The 20,848-nt window shown below is 35.8% G+C and overlaps 1 protein-coding gene and 1 pseudogene across 5 annotated transcripts in view; both read right to left on the bottom strand.

The window, feature by feature from the left end:
* Positions 1-20,848, bottom strand: part of PALS1 (protein associated with LIN7 1, MAGUK p55 family member) — a 100,903-nt gene that overhangs the window by 32,069 nt on the left and 47,986 nt on the right. For 2 of the 4 annotated variants that reach the window (XR_013974866.1, XM_080909426.1), the window contains exons 2-5: positions 16,680-16,760; positions 13,649-14,174; positions 6,520-6,728; positions 229-306 (exon numbers count right to left, since the gene is read on the bottom strand). Coding sequence is in view for 3 of the 4 variants with exons in the window: in XM_080909426.1 (XP_080765552.1) it covers positions 229-306; positions 6,520-6,728; positions 13,649-14,015 (654 nt within the window). In the remaining variant the exon portion in view is untranslated. The remainder of the gene's footprint in view (positions 1-228; positions 307-6,519; positions 6,729-13,648; positions 14,175-16,679; positions 16,761-20,848) is intronic. The other 2 variants (XM_080909427.1, XM_080909428.1) reach the window with 2 other exon arrangements.
* On the bottom strand, positions 16,707-19,198 carry LOC308417523 (large ribosomal subunit protein eL30-like; annotated as a pseudogene). Its single transcript has 2 exons — positions 18,891-19,198; positions 16,707-16,760 (listed from the first exon to the last, which is right to left on the bottom strand). The product of its transcript is annotated as a large ribosomal subunit protein eL30-like (transcript).

Raw genomic sequence — 20,848 nt, 5'->3', positions numbered from 1 at the left:
AGGGCCTAAAACAGCAAAAATATGTAAGGAACTTTTTCCAGTTTTTTAAAATAAGCTATTTTAAAACATAATTTGTATAGTTTTACATATGGAATTGTATGACCCAGCAATAATTACTTTGTAGAGAGGCTTACAAACTGCATGACTAGGTCTCTTCCAACTCTAGGAGACTGTGACTTAAAAAAAACAAATACTGAAAACATAAACAACAGTCAGTCCTTTTTCTACCTGAATATGTGGAGCATTCAACAAAGCAGTTAATTCTTGTCCTTCCTTCTGATGGACTGGCTTTAATACAGTTTGTACCTAAAGAAATGAAAAAAATTGTTTTTTCCTGGTTCATAGGAGTTAGCAGCAGCATCTATGCAGGAGAATATTTTTTAAGTGAGAATAAAATGGCCAAAAACACTTTAAGAAAAAAAAAAAAATCAACCAACCAAACACTAAAGAAACATTAAAAAAAAAAAAAAATCTCTTCCCAGAAATCTTTCCATCTTATTATGGATAAAAATAACATTCCTTTTTAAAAGCATACTTCAAATACCATGATGCTTACAACTGCAAATGGACCGTTTCAATTTTGAAAGTTTCTCCTACCACAGCATAAAATCCACCATAATAAGTACATGACAGAAGATCTGCCCACCCATTAGTTATCACATTATATTAGAGACTTCAGTCCTATGTTTCAAGAACTGCATTAAAAATCTAAGATGAAAATGCAAAGTTACAGATTCACCAGCTAATGCAACAATGTTGGACAACGTTTTCTTAGGATAAACTCCCACAGTTATGATAGGGTTTTCCTCATAGGCAGACTGGCCTCCACCATGTATAAAGTTCTTCTAAGGTTGACCAGATGACTTCAATCTGGGTCTGCACATTTGTGATCTTTCTTTTCTAATACTGCTGGATGGCTTAACTATCTTATCATAGGTTCTGTCTACTTTCCCCACCTTTTAAAACAATCAGCTATTAATGTCATGATTATCTATTTTTCCTATTAAGATATTTAAGTTCTCTTTTCTACTTCCTTGGTTTTTAACTATCTTGAACTAAAACGTCCACTTATTTGCAATTTTCAATCTTCTACCAATGAATATGGAGGCAGGTAAGCTCCTCTGCATACTACTTTCTCCCAAAGATTATACTGTGTACTCTTAATGCCTCTTTTTGCCTTTGTACCTCCAAACTCCCACTCCAAAATGGTACACTCCAAATAAAGTAAGTAACAAAATCAAAGCTGTCACTGTTAGTGGAAGTATACGTGTAACCAGTGATTAAAACAGGATCTCTACATCCTTTATGGCTATTTTATTAGCAGTTCTCCCACTAACCCTTTATAATGCAGATACAACAAGCACACCAAAACAATGATAAGGGCTGAAGAGATGGCTCACAACCACCTGTAACTCCAGTTCTAGGGGATCTGATGGCTTCTGGTTCCTATAAGCATGAGTGCATGCATATACCCATACCCACAAATATAAAATAAAATACTAAAACAAACAACAGGACAGTGCTGGGTGTAGTGATACATGCCTTTACTCCCCTCTTTCTAGGCAGGAAGATCTCTGTGAGTTCTAGATAAGCCGAGGCTAACCAGTGAAACGCTGCCTAATAAACAAAACACCATACTGAAACTACTCTGTTCTCCAGTTTTGGTGCCTAGAAACTACAGGTAAGTAAAAGCTGATTTTAAAGGCACTGTTTTCCTTTTGAAACTTCATGAAAACTCAAAGTTAATTTAAAATCTATAATCCCTGATCAAATACTTTTTGACTGTTGGAGAAAGCAACTCTGAGAGGGAAAGACAATTTGAATTTAAAAAAAAAATCAAGACTTTATAAAAGCTACAATCAACTCAATAGTATTTTATGTAAGGTACTTTTTTTCCTGTTTATACTTTTAAGTCAGTTCCTAAGCATCTCTGGAATCTTTCTTTACCAGCACTCTGATAAACACCCCTTCCTTCAGCAGCAGGCTCAGCTGAGGGTCTGTGCTAGTGTCAGTGCACAGCACTCTCAGTCAAAGGCACCTTTTATACATTACCTGCCCCCTCCCGCTGTCCAATAAAAACAGATCTATGTATTCCATTAAAAACAGAGAAATGGACAGTGGCCACACAAAAATAGTGTCATCAGTCAAGATGGAAAGGCAAACAATACACCACCACACCACAAATCTGAGAGTCAGTAACCAGAAAGCTGACAAGATGATTTGGTAGGTAAAGGCATTTGCCACCAGTCTGACAACAACCCAAGTTCATTTCCCAGAATCCACACAGTTGAAGGAGGGACCTGACTCTTCAAAGTTTTTTTCTGACTCACACCACACCACAGCATGTACATGCTCACACACACACACTCACAAATGTAAAAAACAATTAAAAACTGGATCAGTAATAAGAAACGACCAACGTCTCACAGTGGATATAAATGACCAAGTACATTGTCACACAGTAGATGACTATTTAGAAAGCATCACAACCTGGAACAGGAACTCAGAGGACTGGTCATGTGTCCATCATTTGTGAAGTGTTTGCTTTAATGTGATACTTGCACAGAAGAAATGAACCCTAAGATTAGAGCAGAGGAAATCAGATACTGCCATGGTTTGAATATGAAATGTCCCCACAGGCTCCTGTTGGAACATCTGATCCTCCAGGTGGTGCTGTTAGTTTTGTGAGGCTAAAGATGCTCCTACGGCCATAATGAGCTGTCCCAATGCCAAGCCTTCACAGCCAAAATAAGCAATGACCTTCCAAAACCGTGAGCCCAAATTCTCCCCATTCAAGTTGCTTCTTGTTAGGTACTTAGCCACACAGGCAAGAAAAATAACTAATTCAGACACAAAAGAGTAAATATTGCTTATTTATTTGACATGTTCATAAATGGCAAATTAGTAAAACAGAAACCAGGTTTTCAGATGACAAAAGGGGCTAAAGAAGAGGTGATTATTCTCTTCAGGACTGCAAGCGAGCCTTGTGGGTGGGGGATAATTTAGTAACTGGACAGTGGGTGGTAGACTACGTACATAACTGTTCCTTAGTATCACCCAGATTTAGTTACAGGAACTCTTGTTCCATATCCAGAGCTAAGGTCACAAGTCTCTTCTATAAAAGGGCAGAGTTTTTGGATATAACTAACACACCTATCCATACATATACTCTAACATTTTTTTCTACTTATACTTTACGTATAGTAGTTGTACAGTATTGTTTAGGGAATGACAAGGGGCAAAAGTCTGTGTCCAGCAGAGATTTAGATTCTTTTAGCAAACTAGGTTGAATCTAAGGTTATGAGGTGAATGACACTGAAGGGCAATTATACATTATTTTGTTTGTTTATGTACAGGGCTTGGAACTGAATCCAGAGCCTCACAAATGCTAGGCAAGAACTCAGGCACTGAGCTCCATCTTTATCCCTGGGGGTATATCTCTTACACCTTTTACCAAAATGAAATCACACTGTTCAAATTGTTTTATGAAAGTACTACATAACTTCTGATTTGCTATTTTCAACTGTAAAACAAAAATATGACCACTGTTACCCTTATCACCTGTCTCTTAGTCACCTATAGGATCAAGTCTAAGCTCCTCAATCAGCTGATTCTTTCTTCTTTCCCAGCCCTGGCATAATTCATGTCTGCAGGGTCCACCACTAAACCATGCTCTGCACATATGCCATAATGTCTCCCTCAGTCACTGTGCTGATACTACCACAGTGTGTGTGTGTGTCTGTCTGTCTGTCTGTCTGTCTGTCCCCCCCACACACATGCATTTCAAAACTAAAAAAAAATATTAAATTCTATTTCTTGACAGGGTGGTTTACATTTTACTCAGATGTTTTTAGATAAGCAAAAAAGTTTATTTAATGAAATTCATGTTATAAACTTTTCTTTAAAAAACAGTATAATAACCACAAAACTTGTTTATTAACATCTTAGATTCTCAAAAAATTAATCTGGATCTTAGTATTTTGACATTTTCTAAGGCTTTATTACTCATCTTTTAGTAGTAAATGTTTGAGATTTTGTTCACATTATTTCAGCAGTACTAGGAATGGAATCTAGGGCCCTTTACCACTGAATGCCATCCCAGTCCTTAACTGACACACACATAAGTATTTAATTTTTAATGTATTTATTTCCTCTGTGTGTGCTTAATCATATGTGGGTACATACATGTCATAGCATGCATGTGGCCAGAGGACAAATTTCAGTTGAGTCTTTCTTTCAACTGTGTTCCAGAGACCCAAATCAGGCTATCAGGCTTGGTGGAAAGTGCCTTTACTTGCTGAGCCATTTCACCAGCCCTTAACATACATTTTCAGCTATAAAAAACAAGGAATATGGACTGGAGAGATGGCTCAGAGATTAAGAGCACTGACTGCTCTTCTAGAGGTCCTGAGTTCAAATTCCAGCAACCATATGGTGGCTCACAACCAAATGTAATGGGATCTAATGCCCTCCTCTAAGTGTGTCTGAAAATAGCTACAGTGTACTCATAAATAAAATAAATAAATCTTAAAAAAATAATAGGATTGTAGTATTTCCTGCTTAAAACAAAACAAAATAAGAAATACTTCTTAATGTTTCCATAAATGCATTAAGACTTCTCGCTTATAAAAAATAAATCTAAGAGATACAACTAGAAATCATGAGATAATTTCTTGTATGTAAGCACATACGTATGTACTTTTGGTTTCTGAAACATAATTTCATTATATATGATTCCAGGCTGGTCTGAAATAAACTATGGAGCCCATTCTTGGCTTTGGATTTTTTTTTCTTTTGATCCTCATTTTTATCTCCTGAGTGCTGAGATTGCAAGTATCTATCATCATTCCCAGAAAAGTTCTTCTTTTATTTATCTTATTCTTTTTGTGGTGCCAGGAATTTTATCCATGGCTTTGTGTTGCTACATAAATGCTTTACCAAATAACCTACATCCTCACCCAAATTTCTTCTAAATAAAACTGCCTGGTGGTATTGTACACCTTTCACCTTAGCACTCGGGAAGCAGAGGTAATCAGATCTCTGCATTCAAGGCCAACCTTTTTTTATTTTTTTAAAAGTAATTTTCAGGAAAGCCATTTAAATTACCACAAGTAAATAAAAAAGTTAAATAAATGAATCTTTTAAAATGTAATTTAATTTTTAAGTTAAAAAAACTGAAAATTAGTATTTCCTCATTGCTGGGGATTGAACCTATGGCCGCATATATGGTAGACAATGAAAAGAATACCACACAACTAATTTCAACAGTGAAAAATGAGCTCAAAAGCCTTGAGTTGGTGGTGCACCCCTTTAGTCCCAGTACCAGGAAGGCAGAGGCAGGAGAATCTCTCTGAGTTTGAGGCCAGCCTGGTCTACAGATGGAATTCCAGGAGAATCAGAGGTATATAGAGAAACCCTGTCTTGAAAAAAAGGGGAGTGGGGAACTCAAGGAAAAGTAGTACACCAGGTCTTATGTCCAGAGGTCACTCTGCCCCGGGCAACACTAGGCTGCTCTGTAACTTTGTGAAGCTTCACCATCTTGGACATTTCAAGGAAACACCTCCCTGGAGACACTGTGCTCAAATATTAAATAACTTCTCATCTAACATAGAGTCTGTGGCTCTTGGAAATTGTACTCTCCTAGCCCCTTTTCTAGCTTAAAATAATTTATTTGATAAGTTTACAGAATTTTTTTTGTAAAATTAAAATAACATGAAATTCTGTAACAATGATAATGCATGTACACAAATCTGAACTTGTGTGTAATGCTTTAAAACTGTCAACTTGAAAGATGATAGCAGATATTTTAAATACTGAACGTCAACTAGAATCTGAATCTGGAATTTAAAAGTAACATGTTCATAAAAAAAACTTTTATATAACAGTAAAACTGCACAATCTAGGCTGCAGAGATGGCTTAATGGTTCAGAGCACAGGCTCCTCTTCTAGAGGAACTGAGTTTGATGGCAGCACCCATACCGCAGTTAACAACTACAGTTACTGTAACTCTAGTCCCAGGGGATCAGACAACCTCTTCTGGTCTCTATGGGCACTGCATTCATGAGTTGTAAAGACATACATGCAGGCAAAACACATATACATAAAAAATAATAAAAATTAATAATCTGCAACATTTATACCATTTTTCTAAGATTTCTAAACTATTAACACTATATCTTAAAGAGTTATATATTTATAATCCCTCATTATTAGATTATTGTTTTAGATGTGTTTATAATGCACAATGGTTAACTTAATCAAACCATACTAGACACACTGAAACATTGGTTACTATCTATACTTATTTTACATACAAAATTTTTCATAATCAGTGCATTAGCTAGGTCATGAGTATTTTCAGAACATATGCACGCAGAAGTTTTTTCTCACTTCCCATTACAGTATATTAGCAGGTGACCATTACCAATGACCTCAAACAATAATCATATGTCTTTTGCAACAGTCCATTGTGACTAATAAACTACTTTGTAGATGCCAACAAGATGTTTAGACACATACCTCTTGTACAAGGTCTTGTACATTGGCGATAAGAGGAAACGGAGGGCTGGCCTTGCTCATGTGCACTGTGACAGCATTGTGTATCTTGAATGCATTCTGAAAATCTCTATTTTGTACAAGCTGTAAAAGCAGTGATATATCCTCCTGGCTCTGAGAATCAACCAAAGTGTGTTGGATATGCTTAAGTGAAGAAAACAAATCTTCAACTTCTAGTAAGAGAAGAAAAGTTATCCCAAAATTAACTTTTTTGGTTTAAATTTGATATATTTGAATATAAAATTTCTTGAACTGGCAAAAGCAGATTTTTAAGAAAAAAAATCACATTTCTAAGTATTATTTTACCAACATTTCATAAAACTCTTAAAGCTATAAAACAATAATTTGCATTTTTGAAAAAGCATTTTAATTAGAAAAATATATTCTTACTATAAAAACAAATGAGGGAATACAAAATTAAGGTTAAGAATATCAATAATCCCATTATCTAGAAATATCTTCTCCCCTTAGCATATTTTTTCATTAACAATATATTTTAATTGCTTTTTCACATTTCTATTGTTAAAAGAGCATTACAAGTAATGGGTCCATCACATTTTACATGGGTAATGTACATCTGATAATAATCATTATAGTCCAACACTTAGGATGCTTCCATTTTAAATATTATAAGCAATAATAAATATTTCAGCATAAAATTAATTGTATCATTGCTGCACATAAATTTGTAGGAGATTATGTTAGCATTATCAGAAACAGGTAGTGGTTAAGAGAATTGGCTGCTCTTTCTGAGGACCTAGATTTGATTCCTAAGCACCCACATTACAACTCACAACTAGTTCCAGGGGATCCAACACTCTACTCTGGCCTCTACAGGCACCAAGCTTATATATGGTATACGAAGATACACACAGGCAAAATATCCATACATATAAAATAAATAAATGAAAAAATTAAATTACTTAAGATTTGACATTTTAAAAGCCAGTTGTTTTTAGAGTTTTTGCTAATTTATATTATATTAATAATACTACCAATATTCAATATTATTTGCAAACCTTTGATTTAATAGGGGCAATGAAGTGTATGCATACTACTAACAAACACCTTAGGGTTTCTGCTGCTGTGATGACACACCATAATAAAAAACAACTTGAGAAAGAAAGCGTTTGTTTCACCCTACACTTCCAGAGAACAGTCTGTCACTGAGGGAGGCCGGGATATAAATGCCAGCAGGATAGAAGCCTAGAGAGAGGAGCTGAGGCAAGTCATGAAGGAAAACTGTTTACACATCTGTTCCCTATGGCTTGCTCAGCCTGCTTCCTTATGCCCTGTAGGACCAACAGCACAAGAATGGCACCACTCAGCGGGCCGGGCCCACCCACATAGTTACTACTTAAGAAAATGTATGGCAGACTCATCTACTGGTCAGTCTTAAGGAGGATTCTCTCAATTGTGGTTCCTCCTTCTCAGGTGACTAGCTTATACTAAGTTGATGAAGCAAACAAACAACCCAGCACAACCACTTTATTTGTCCAAAACACTAATTATGTGTGTCTCCTAAGATGTTCCAGGTCTGTGTGTTTTATGCCTATCGGTATGCACACACAGCATGTACATTGTTTTGGGAAATGATTAGGCCTAAATGATTAAGAACCATTAGTAGTTTCTCCCCCTGCTCCCCAACATGGTTGTGTGTGTGTGAGGGCTACATAGAGTAACTTTGTCTCAAAAAACAAAACAAAACAACAACAAAAGAATATGTAATTAATTTAAGATTCTATCAAATTAATAACTTTAAAGTATCTTTCAAGCAATACGGGAAAGCATTTAAGTAACTTAGAAGAAAATTTATAAATTTTACAAAGCAGTTAAGATAATGGTTCACAATATTAAGAGAATAAAAGATATTCTCCCAAAGTGAAGGGAGTCTTATTAAAATGTTAATAACTGTTAAAAAGAGGCTCAGGTTAGTAGTCTGGGAAATGAGAAAAGTGAGGAGCCTCAGGCCTCGCAGCTGACTAAAACCAATAAGCAACCTCTGCCTAGAAGGGAACTGTTTCTCAGAGTTTCCTCAACTCCAGGGAGAAGGAAGTTATTTTTAAGATTAAAAACGTTGCTGGAAGATTTCTTCTGTACACCAAAGCTACTTAACAATGACATCCTGATAATATACTTAAAATTTTTATTTATATTTTCATCTATTTGTTATAATTACTAGTATTACTTTGTTGAGGTTTGGTCGGTTGCTATGCACTGTAATCCTTAAATACTGGCCCCCAAGGTCTGTTTGCCCCAGGGATGACGAAATTCTCAAGTATACCAAGTGATGCTATGTAATCTTGTTTCTTAATTTAAAACTACTGGTTGAATAAATGTACCTACAGCCTTTAGCTGGGCAGAAGAGAGGTAGGTGGGGCTTCAGTTCCTGGGCTGAGAGAAGGTAAAGAGAGGAAAGTGCAATGGGATAAGAGGGTTGGCCAGCTGGAGTAAGAGTGGCCCAGTCAGAACATGGCAAGTCCTATCTTGGGGTTATTTACAGGGAAGTTGACAAAGTAGCATAGAGGATTGATATCTAGTTCTATCGATATTTAAAGTTTATTATAAATATAAAAGTTCTATGTCTTTTATCTGGGAACTAAATAATCAAAGTTGGGGTAGAAACCCCCAATTAATATTAAATATTTACTACAACATACTTTATAATATGTAGCTTTTCAGAGTTTTGAAAAGGTTGGTCAAACCATACAGTGACACTGATAATTTTTCTAATACTAATTACTCATTGAAATAAATTCCTAGGGTAAGATTACTGATGGCAGAAGTATTTAAGAGACTATGACACACACTGACAAACTGCCTCCCAGATTTATAGCAACTTATACTGCTACAAGCAATGATTGTGAATGTCTACTTTGAAACATACCAAATTAAGGATTACTGATCTATTGGTGAGCATATTTTTTGCAAGACATGACCATTTGTATTTCATTTTTCAATTAGCTTATTTTTTAAAACTGTAACTGAGGAAAACCTTGAAGTCTTGATCCTTTTACCTCTATTTCCCAAAGGCTAGGCGGAGTGCAGAACCATGCTTGGGTTTTTTTTTTTTTTTTTGAAAGGATGAAGATTGTACACAGGATTTCATACATGCTAGACAATCTACCAATTGAACTTTAGCCTCAGACTTTGAGAAACTTTTCTAAATTAAATGAAGACCAACAAGAACAAATACATAAAAGTCATGTCAAATCTATATAGGTGGAGAAAGATGACAATGTGGTTACACTACATTAAAATCATGAATAAATGACATTAGGATGAGTCCATTTCATTTTCTTTTTGCCACACCAGGGGTAGGAGTAGGCTGTTTTAGAAAGGCTACTTTGAGCTGTGGTTTCTGCCCAACACAGCAATATGTAATGTTTTTACTGGGCTTTAGAGGAATGCACATACTATGTCCTTAGGGGACAGTAAAAACATATCACTGTGTCCTTAGGGGACGGTATACTCACCTTCCAACTCACCCCCCCCCCCCCAAATGCTACTTTTACAATACTGCTGCATTCTGTTTCTGTTATTTTAGATAAGAATCTTATTTTTAAATATTTTCTCAAAGTATTCCATTTAGTCATAATAGTAGGTAGCATCTGGGGAAGTTAAGCAAAGTAAGCAAGAGTTGCAATTCTGTGAACAACAGAACCTTCCTGAGCAACGTAAAGGATTTCTGACAGCAGTGCACTGCTATGAGTAACAGACAGCAGAACCAACAGGTGTGATTAAAGAGAAACCCCATAGGTGCTTTCAGACTGAATTAACGGGAGCTTTCAGACAGCATTCTCAGGAAGGAAAGCTGCCCAAGTACTTCTGATGAGCAAGTAGAACAGACTAAGTTATCAGTCACTTAGGACAGTTTTCAGTATGTCATTAGACACACACAGCAAAAGAAGATATAAACTAAATCATCTCAAGTTGCTGTACCTTACAGAATATGTGAAATACCAAATAACATAAGCCTTCTTATTGGAATTAGTATAAATAAGTTGATCACTTTAAAGAACATCCAAAATTATGATGTATTTGCTTATAATAATTTTGTCACACACACACAACAGAAAGCTGTTTTCTCTAGCTTATTCCCTTTATTATGCCTAATTCTCCACAACCCTGACCCCAAATTATACAACTGTTAATACAAAACAAACAAAAGCTGAAATATATAGCTTAGAAATGTCTGGGAATTACCTGGTTCTATCTCTCTCTACTCTAACCTACACCTTTTCAAGATTTCTTTTAAAAGATAGCTTACTTTGATGAACAAAACAATTTTATTTGCAAAAAAGCAAGGTTTTGAATGTACATCAATTTTAAGGAAATCTTAATTAAAATGCTTACAACTTATGACAGTATTATTTAAGAATTTTGACTGCTTTTAAACAAAATTCAATCTATCTTTTCTGAGTATTTTCAGTATCACTCCACTTTTCTGAACGTTTATTATTATACTTTACCAAATTTACATATACTATCATTAAAAATAATCTTTCTAGTCACATTTAAATTTTTTAAGAAATGTTTTATCTACTCACAGATAAATGATGCGTTGTTTGGAAATGAAGGCATCTTCTCAAAGAAATAAATGAGCTGTCCCGTCCTTCCCTCACTTAAAATAACATCTCCCGTCATGTGTGTATTAATTAAGATACTGATAAGCAGACACATAATTTTAAGGGAGTATTTCTGTTGTAGTCTGATGTGTTAGCAGATTATTAGCAAAGAAAAGTATTTGACAAACAGTATTATACTTCTTTAGAAATATTTTTTACTTCCTGCACAAAATGATGGGTTTCATTATGATTTATTAAGTCTTCCAAAAAAATAAATTACTAACACCTGGCACTATATTTCAACTTAGAAAATAGGTACAACAGCCTAAATTCAAAGGCCACATGAAGGCATTAGTGAAAACCATAGTGGACTATAAACTGGAAGAAATAATAGTTGTCTTTTAAACTTGTAGAAATGGAATTCATGAGCAGGAACAAAAAAAAGTATATACAGTCTGATTCTAAGTAATGCCAAATGAACAATACATTACTCTTAAAAGAATTCAAACAAAAAACCCCAGATCAATGCAGGTTAAATGAGGGAGAAATGATAAGAAATGAAGGGTAAGCCAGAAAAAAAAACAGGATGAAACATTTCTATTCTAACAAAACCCTTAGGAGGGGAAACACTAAAATTCCTTCATATAAAAGTACTAAACACTAATTTTCCCACTATAATTATATCTGAGGGTATGTAGCAGACTTTACTAACTCTGAGCACACTGTTAGAATAAACCTTGAACAAACTCTGTCAGACCCTGACCAAGGAACTTCCCCTTCTCCCAAGACTTGTTGAAATGCTCCACCCCTTCGTTGAAACTCCAGCCCCTTTCCTCTCACCACCACTGCCTAACTCAGTCACCAGTGTCACAGCATCCTAAAGCCAACAGCATAATAGCCCCCAACTTAGGGGAAGGGCAGCGTTTGGAGGCAAGGCAGTTTTAAAAGATAAAATGGCCTTGTCTGGACCAACAATTCCATGAAGTAGAGACCTTACATAGTCCCCTAAAGCTGTATTTAATGTCCCATTCCCAGCCCCCCACCCCATAAACCCTTGAAGAGACTCAGAGATGCCACTGATGGAAGGTATAACCTCCACTGCAGTGGAGACCCTAGAATATTGAGAGATACCAACCGGTACCATGGGGTAAGTACCAAGGCCAGCTGCACTTGTAGAGTGGGACTAACTTAAACTTATGAGACAAGATGTGTGTTTTGTAAGTGGTAGAGCTAAGAAGCTGAGCTGCCAATGCCCTTTAGTGCTCAGAAGATCATAAGGCAGTCCAGATATTGAACATTAAGCTGACACCACTGAGTTTGGAGTTCTGGTTTAATTTCATTATAACTATTCAATATTTCTTCCCTTCTGGAGTAAGAAAGTATATAACTTGATTTTAGTTTTAGATTTTTAAGAACTGGACTTTTAAAATTCAAAAATTTTTAAAGACTGTGGAACTTTTAAAAGTTGGATTATCTCATACTGTATTAATCTCATGTTGGCAAAGGGCCAATTGTGCTGGTTTTCATTAACTTGATATAAACCTAGATATCTATGAACAATCTAAACTGAGGAACTGCCTCCATCATACTGGCCCATAGGTGTATCTGGGTTGTTTTTTTTTTTTTTTTTTTTTTTTTTCTTAATTAGTGGCTGATGTGAGAGGGCCCAGCCTATGATGGGCAGTACCACTGTTATATGCTAAGTTCCTCAGAAATGCAATATTGCTTTCAAATTGAAATGTTTGCTCTAGAAAAGAAAAGGGGGATCAAAAGGATACATGTCAGGGAGAACAGCAACTCTGATCCAGGGCCCCTACCCATCAGAAAAAAAGGAGCAAACAATTACTGGGGGTTAGACAGGAGATACTGGGCAGATTATGAAATTCAGACTGCCATGCTATTTGTTAGCTGCATGAAGAATGTCAAACAGTTTTGGGAGATGCTACCCACTCTGGGATAGACTTTCTGGTCTTTAATATTACCTTTGCTGTGTGTTAAATAACCTTTCACCCACAGTCCTGTTAGTAACCCCAATAAAAAGCTCACTGGCTCACCAAATTGGACATTGGTGTAACTGTTACTTTGGTCTGTCCTGGTTCCCTTTCTGGGATGAATAGATGCGTATTGCACCTTCAGGAACAATAGCCACCCCTGGGCAGTTGCTCCTGGGTTGTTAAAAAAGGCAATTTGAGCATGCAAGTCATGGCAGGCAAGCCAGGAATCAGTTTTTTCCTATGGTTCCTATCCTGACTTTCCTCAATGACAAATTGTAATTGGGACATGCAAGCCTAATAAATCTGTTTCTCCCCAAGCTGCCATCAGTCCTGGTGTTTATCACAGCAATAGAACACAAACTAGGACAGTATTTAAACCAATGCTTTTGTTGTATGTGACTAAAATATAAAGAACTCAGTGTTGAGTTTAACTTATACTCTTAAATCTGGCCCTTTGCATACACATTTGCGTTAGGGTATGCGAAAAAAGAAAAACACCAAATCAAAACATATTGTGCTATTTTTACTTACCTAATATTTTCACAGCATAGTGAGGACTTTCTAAAACAATTCCTTCTTCTGTGTCAAATATAGGGTTATCTATTCCAGTCTTTGGAGGAATTTGAGCTAGTTTCTTAAGTCTCATGGAAGAATTTAGGTCAAGTTCTTGCTTTTTCCCTTCTTCTTCTCGCCTACGTCTCATATCCTCCTGTTGCTGTCGAATGCGCTCTAGCTGTGCACTTCTTCGTACTGGCATCATTCTGGTGCCCAAATCTCCAGGGCAGTCAACAGCCATCTCGCGGTGCTTCGGATATTCCTCTGGTGATGCAAGATCAAGATTTTTTATTCCGCTGTCTGATTCCTCTGTTACATGCCCATTCATATACGATGTTGTCATGGTTATCTATAAAAACCTGTACCACGTTTTATATATCAAAATTTCCTATAAAGCCAATTCTCTTGATTCTGTAGTATAAAATCCATGTTACTTCAAAGAAAGAAAAAATAACTTCTCATACCACATAATAATGCTATGAAATGTATCCATGAGGGAAATCTAAGGGGGAAAGATGGAGGGAAAAGTGTAAGAATTATAATATAAAACCAAACCTTATATAGCCCATTTCCAATTTCTATGCAATATAGAAAGTATCTAATAGGTACTTAATATAGTTGGTAATACAAAATAAGGCCAATACTTTCATTTTACAGACAATGTTGACAACATTAAATATGTTTTTAAAAAGTTACCTCTCAAAAACTATAAAACATACTATTCAATTTTGCAGCTAAGAATTTGATACACTGAAAGGTTTAGCAAAGTGAGAAAGTGAAATGGTTTGCTATTGGTTTTGTAGAGAATAGGTGCTTTGAGGATAGAGAGACATTTCAACAGTAACTTTAAATATCTCAACTTTATGTTTAATTAAAACATTAGTTAACTGTGTGAACAACTGATTATAATTTAGTGCACAGCACAGCTATCTTAGTGGATAATTTAAAATACAGAAAAGCATTTCTGGGTAAAACTGTTTTTTAAAGTGGGTTTTGCAATGAAAACGATACCCGAAGAACAATAAGGTTTATCAGCAAAGGTATCTAAGGACAAAACTACATAGATTAGAAAATGACTATGTAGACTATCACTCTTTATAATTGGTGATGTATAAAGAAAATTAAGATGACCCTTATAAATATTCCTTTAGAGAAAATGGTATTAGCAGGTACAGCAAAAAGACCACACAGACAGGAAGACTGGGCTGTCATTTTCTCTCTACCATATTTCCTAGTCTGTTGTTTAAGAACAGCCAGCTTTTCTCTCAGCCTGAGTAACTTAGAAGATTAACTTCACAGAACTTCTCTTAGTTTTAAAAAAGATAATGTATACAAGTTATAAAATATAGATAAGTACTATTGATATTAATTTGATTCTCTGTTAAGAGTCCTCCAACAAAAATTAAAATAAAAACGTATTTTATTCAATGGCACTAGCTTTTTATCAACCCACTTAGGCATAAATATGCAGGCTGTTTATGTGTGCAAACCCACACATTAAATTTAATTAGCTTCTTCTGCCCGGGCTTTAAAAATATTTACACTAATGATCTTACTGCCTCCTTAAGCTGAGCATCATTTCAGCAAGTATGTTTAGAGTACAGTGCTGACTAAGTCAAATCCAAGGTTTTAGACAGTATTCCTAATATTAGCCAACCTTCTTTCAAATGTCCTTATAACGTGATAGGGAGAAAAGACAAACTGTGATACAATGAACATCTACAGAGGCTCTAGAAGAAGCACTAAGCTCAACAGTCAGGAACATAGATGTAAATTATACCAGTAACTAAAATTTTATTTTTACAAGAATGACAGATTGTCTTCCTTCCATCCTCCATCTTTTTTATTTATAACTATGTGACCTATACATAATGACCTCATTTACCATTAGATTACCTTTTTCCCATTAAAATGAGAGCTATGAAATTTATATTAGATGATCCTTAAGCTTTCTGTGTTAATTATAAAAAGTATAAATTAAACTGGATACAGTTTATTTAATGTTTTCATTATAAGTAAACTTATGGAGGAGTTACTATACTGCTATGGCTAATTGTAAAGACCTAGGAATTTATACATTTTCAAAATGAACTCTTAAATTTTTTCATTTATTATTATTAGATATTTAAAAAGTACATCTATTCACTATGCTAAATCATAAAAAAACTATAAATAATTACTTGGATCAGAATTCTCACAGTTAGACTATTATCATCACACTTGCCTACATGGATCTAGTCCTTTATTCTCAGTAGATTTCTGTAATTAATATTAATCAACTTATTTTCTATTTTAGCTCTCTTCCCTAAGTGTTTAGTTTAGTGAGAAACAGAAAAAGAAATTAAATGACTATTTTTTCTCTGGTTTTCCTCATCAGACTACAATGTATTAGAAAACTTTTTCCTTATTAAGTCCTATTTTTACATGTCTAGTACTTAGCATAAAATGTGTGATAGAGAAAATGTCCAAGAAATATCTGTTTAACTAAACTTGGACTATTTTAAGTTCAAAGAGGATGCAGACATCTAAAAACAGAATGAAAAAAAACAAGAAAATTATAAGGATATAGTTCTTTGTGCTGCATTTTGAAGTACAACTATCTATACAGGAGTATGAACTGTTGCAGATAATGAAGATCACATGACAAAATGATACAGATGGCAGAATCCAAAACTCATTTGTATCAAAGCTAGGAAACAAAAGAGTTCACTGAGAAAAACAGTTTCTTATATAACCTTAAGTTTTAGGCAGAGGGAGATGGGAAAGACAGACTTCATATTCATGCATATGTTCTCTGCCTAAATAGAGTCTAACCCCATCTCTTCCCACCCTGTTTATCCTCCCTTCTCCTCTCTAGTATGGAAAGTCCTTTAACCAGCAGCTGGAAAGTCTCATTTTAAGTGATCAGCATTCATCTGACATTTTAAAAGGCTGGACTATGTTTCCATAGAAACAGCTTTGTCAGCTATTATAGGACCCAGATCAAGAATAGTGAAAAAGAACTTACATTATGCAACCTGAAAAACCTTGTCTTCTATCCTTGTTTCTCTTCTCTGTTTCCCCCACTATTCAGGTTAGCTTTCTTATTCTGCAAAACAGAATAGGAAATAATTAACAAAGTGTAAAAGTTTGCAACTAACCAAGTGTAAAAATTCGTAGTGTTCTGCAGAGGTGAGAAAAAGTTAATTCAGCATAACATTCATTTTTGCAGTTAGGATTTTTCTGCAGTTATAAATGCACACTACTATCATCCCAGCCATTGACAGCTATAATTAAAATCAATGTAATATATTAGGGTTACTGAAAATGTTAAGTAGTGGGGCTGGAGAGGTGGGGTTGCTCAGCAGTTACGAGTACTAGCTGTTCTTCCAGAAAACCTGAGTTAAATTCCCAGCAGGCATAGGCAGCTCACAACTTCCTGTAACTCTAGTTCCAGGGAATCCAACACTCTCATATTCACATACATGCAGGCAAACACCAATGCACCAATCTTAGGTGCACAATACCAGTTCTACTTTAGGTATAAACCTAAATCATACACATCATATATACAATATACAACTTGTACAATAGTACAAAAATATCAATGGCAGTATTATTTAACATAGAAGAGAACCTACAAATGTCCATTAACTGATGAACGCATAAATAACAAGGTATACATACATAAATACATACATGAAATACTGAATAAAGAAGAAAAAGGGGAAACATTAAAACAGGCTATAACAGAGATAAATGTCAAAAACAAGTTTAAAAAGCCTGTCATGCTGGGCATAATTACAGATGCTTTTAATCCCAGAAGGTGGATCTCTTTGTCAGGTCAATCAGGGCTATGTGAGAACCTGTTCTGGGTGCTGTCAGGGTGTGTGTGGGGGCGCCGAGGGTGGGAGTGAGGGAGAAGCAGCTAGTCAAAGAAAGATGGTTCAGTTGGTAAAGTGCCTGCCATGAAACAGTGAGGACCTGAGTTCATATCCCAGAACCAACATAAAATGCTCATTATAGTGGTGAGGGTCTAAAGGCCAGAGTTTGGGGAGTATTGAAACAAGAGGATCCTTGGAACTCATTGGCCAGCCAACCCAGACAAATTGATATACTCCAGGTTCAGTAATAGACCCTGTTTCAAAAAGTAAGGTTGAGAGGGATTGAGGAAGACATCAAACATTGATCTCCACTTACACATACAAATGTATACGTGTATGCCCATACAAACATGTACAAACATGTACACCAAAAGAAAAAAAGCTAGTAACAAAAGCTCACATACTATATTCCATTTATTAAATGTCTAGAATTGGTGGGATTAGAAAGACAGTGGTTGCTTAGGACTAATTGTTAGGAAGGTGGGTAAGAGAATTACAACTGACTGTATAGGTTTCTTCAGAGAATGATATAAATTATTGGTGGTGTTCATATAGTTCTGAATATACTAAAGGTAATGACATTACCATACATATCAGTGAACTGTTGGCCTGTGAATGATATCAAACAATAAAGTACTGAGAAGTGACACAAAAAACAATTGTAACTGTTAATCTCACTTGTCAACCTGACACACCTGGAAAGGGGAAACCCCAATTGAGGAACGGATTCCATCAGATTGGGAATTGCTAATGCTAGTTCATTAGCAACAGGGTAGTTCCACCTCTGGGCAGTTGGGTTTGGGCTTTATAAGGAAGGTAGCTGTGCACAACTGGGGGAACAAGCTAGTAAGCAGTATTCCTTCCAGATTTTTTTGCTTCAGTTTCTGCCTTTGGGTTCTTGCCCTGTGTTCCTGCCTTGGCTTCCTTTATTGATGGACTGACTATAAAGTATAAGATGAAATAAAACTTTTCTTCCAGTAGGCTGTTTTTGGTCACTGTATTTACCAGCAACAGAAACCAAACTAAAACAATAAAATCATTAAAATTAAAAAGACTAGCTGTTCTAAGCACTGAAGGAAGATGTAAACTCTATTTTGATAGTTCATGGGAGTCAGTTCTCTCCTCCTACCATGTGGGTCCCAAGGATGAAACTCGGGTTTGTAAGCCTTGCCAGTAAGCACCTTTACCCACTGAGCCTTCTCTTCAGCCCTAAAAAAACTGTTTTTAAAATTCACTAAACTGAACACTTAAAATCAAATTTTAATGTAAGTTTTGTCTATTTATCAATGTCTTTTTTTCCTCCTAAAAGGAGCTCTAGCAAAGTTTTTTAAGGGAAAACCTTGTTTACTTCCCACCGGTCTGTTCTGGCTTCTAATAATATCAGAGTCACCTGGTCGGTGATCCAGTGTGCACACTCTGTAGTATTTCCACACGCTGTGCCACTGTAGTGAGGGGCACCAGTTTTGGTCAACATGGCAAGTATTCTATTTCAGATTTCCTCAAGGCTGGGCAGTTGTTGGCGAGGATAACCAACAGTTTTGCCTTGTCTGATCATCTTCAGAATCTGCTTGTACCCCAGCACGTACTTTCCACTTTTCATAACAAGCTGGAGCCTAGAGTTGATGACTCCAGAGACTTTTTCCGTCTTCTTTGCCGCCACCATCTTCTTGCCTTATGTGCAAAACAACCCCCAACCAAGATCAGCCACCAAGATGGCCGGGAGGGAGAAAGCCTATTTATCAATTTCAAAGGAAAACAAAACCTTATATATACACTTAAGAAGGTATCTCTTAGAGCTGGGTATACAGCCCAGTGACTAGAATTCTTCCTGAGAATGTATGCAACTTGTGTTCAAATGCCAGGCAACCCCCCCCACACACACAAAATATAGTGGGGTGTGTGTAAGATAGACTCCTGTAGCTCAGGCTGGCCTGGAACTCACTATGTGGCTGATGGTGACCTTGAACTCCTAATCATCATCTCTATTTCTCAAGTGCTGGGTTTTAAAGGTGTATGCCACATGCTAGGCAGAAACATTATTTTTAAAAGACTACTGCAAAAAGAATGTATTCACATCATATAAAGACCCTATTTATCTGCTGAGGATGTAGCTTAATATGATATATAATGTATTTAGTTAGCAAGCATAAGCCCTGGACTCACTCCTGAATTCACATAACTTATTCAACAAATACACAACAAATACTTAACTCAATGCCTGAGTTTAAGTTTCACAAACTTCGATTTAACAAAACAAAAACTCTAAAACAAAACAAACAAAAAACCCACAAAAAACAAAATACAAGGATCTAACCACATTCACAACAAAGTCAAAACTGAAATACAGGGAAGTTAGTTACAAGAGGTATCAACTCAAAGTATTACTCAGTAAAAAGGGGGGGGGGCACAAATTTAGACAAAACAAATCTTCAAGTTGCAGCTGAAAAAATTCTCCTGTTTCTTTGCTTTGAGACAGGGTTACATGTAGCCTAGGTTGGCCTAGAACCTGCTATGTAAGTGAGGCCGATTTTCAACTCATCTTCCTGCTTCCTTTTCCTAAGTGTGTGGACTGCAGGCATATTATTCCTGGTTGGGAAGCTGGTTCATAAGTTACAGAAGCAAAGATATTTTTGTTGTTGTTTTAAATTTTTCTATTATTTTTAATTATATGTATTTTTTTTTTCTGGTATATGCACTTGTGTGCCAGTTTCTGTGGAGGCCAGAGGCATCAGCTCCTTGGAGCTGGAGTTACAGACAGTTGTCAGCCACCTGATACGGGTACTGGGAAGAGCAGTACAAGCTCTCAGTCACTGAGCCACCTCCTTAGGTCAGGAAGCCTTTATAAAGAAATTCTTTTAAATGTCTGAAGTAAACTGAACTTAATTAGCTCAACAGTACACTAGTAACTTAAAAGGTCAAGTACAAATAACATGGGTTTACTTTTAAGTAGAATACAGTCTTGTAAAGTTATCTTTAAAATTCTACATAGTTAAAAAGAACTTTTATTTTATAAGACTTTCTCTAAAATTTCAAACTTGTATCATACTCACCAAAAAATTTGCTTATTGGTAGATTTTTCTGCATATATTAAATTATATAGGTAAAATTCCTTTTACATTGACATGACTGTGTTGCTGCCAATGAAACAGTGGTTAAGGACAATCCTTTTTTTTTTTTTTTTCCAGTTTTTTTTCTTCTTGTTGCTGCCTATTTGTTTTTGTCATTAGAGCCTTTTCCCCAAGAATCCAGAGATAGGGCCTGAGTTCAATTCACTTGAAATATATATTTGCTAGGTATGCTGTTGTTTCTAATT

The sequence above is a fragment of the Micromys minutus genome, assembly GCF_963924665.1.
Source record: "Micromys minutus genome assembly, chromosome: 1".
NCBI lineage: Eukaryota > Metazoa > Chordata > Mammalia > Rodentia > Muridae > Micromys > Micromys minutus.
Note: the sequence above shows the minus strand (reverse complement) of the source record. Positions and strands in the feature narration are given on the sequence as shown.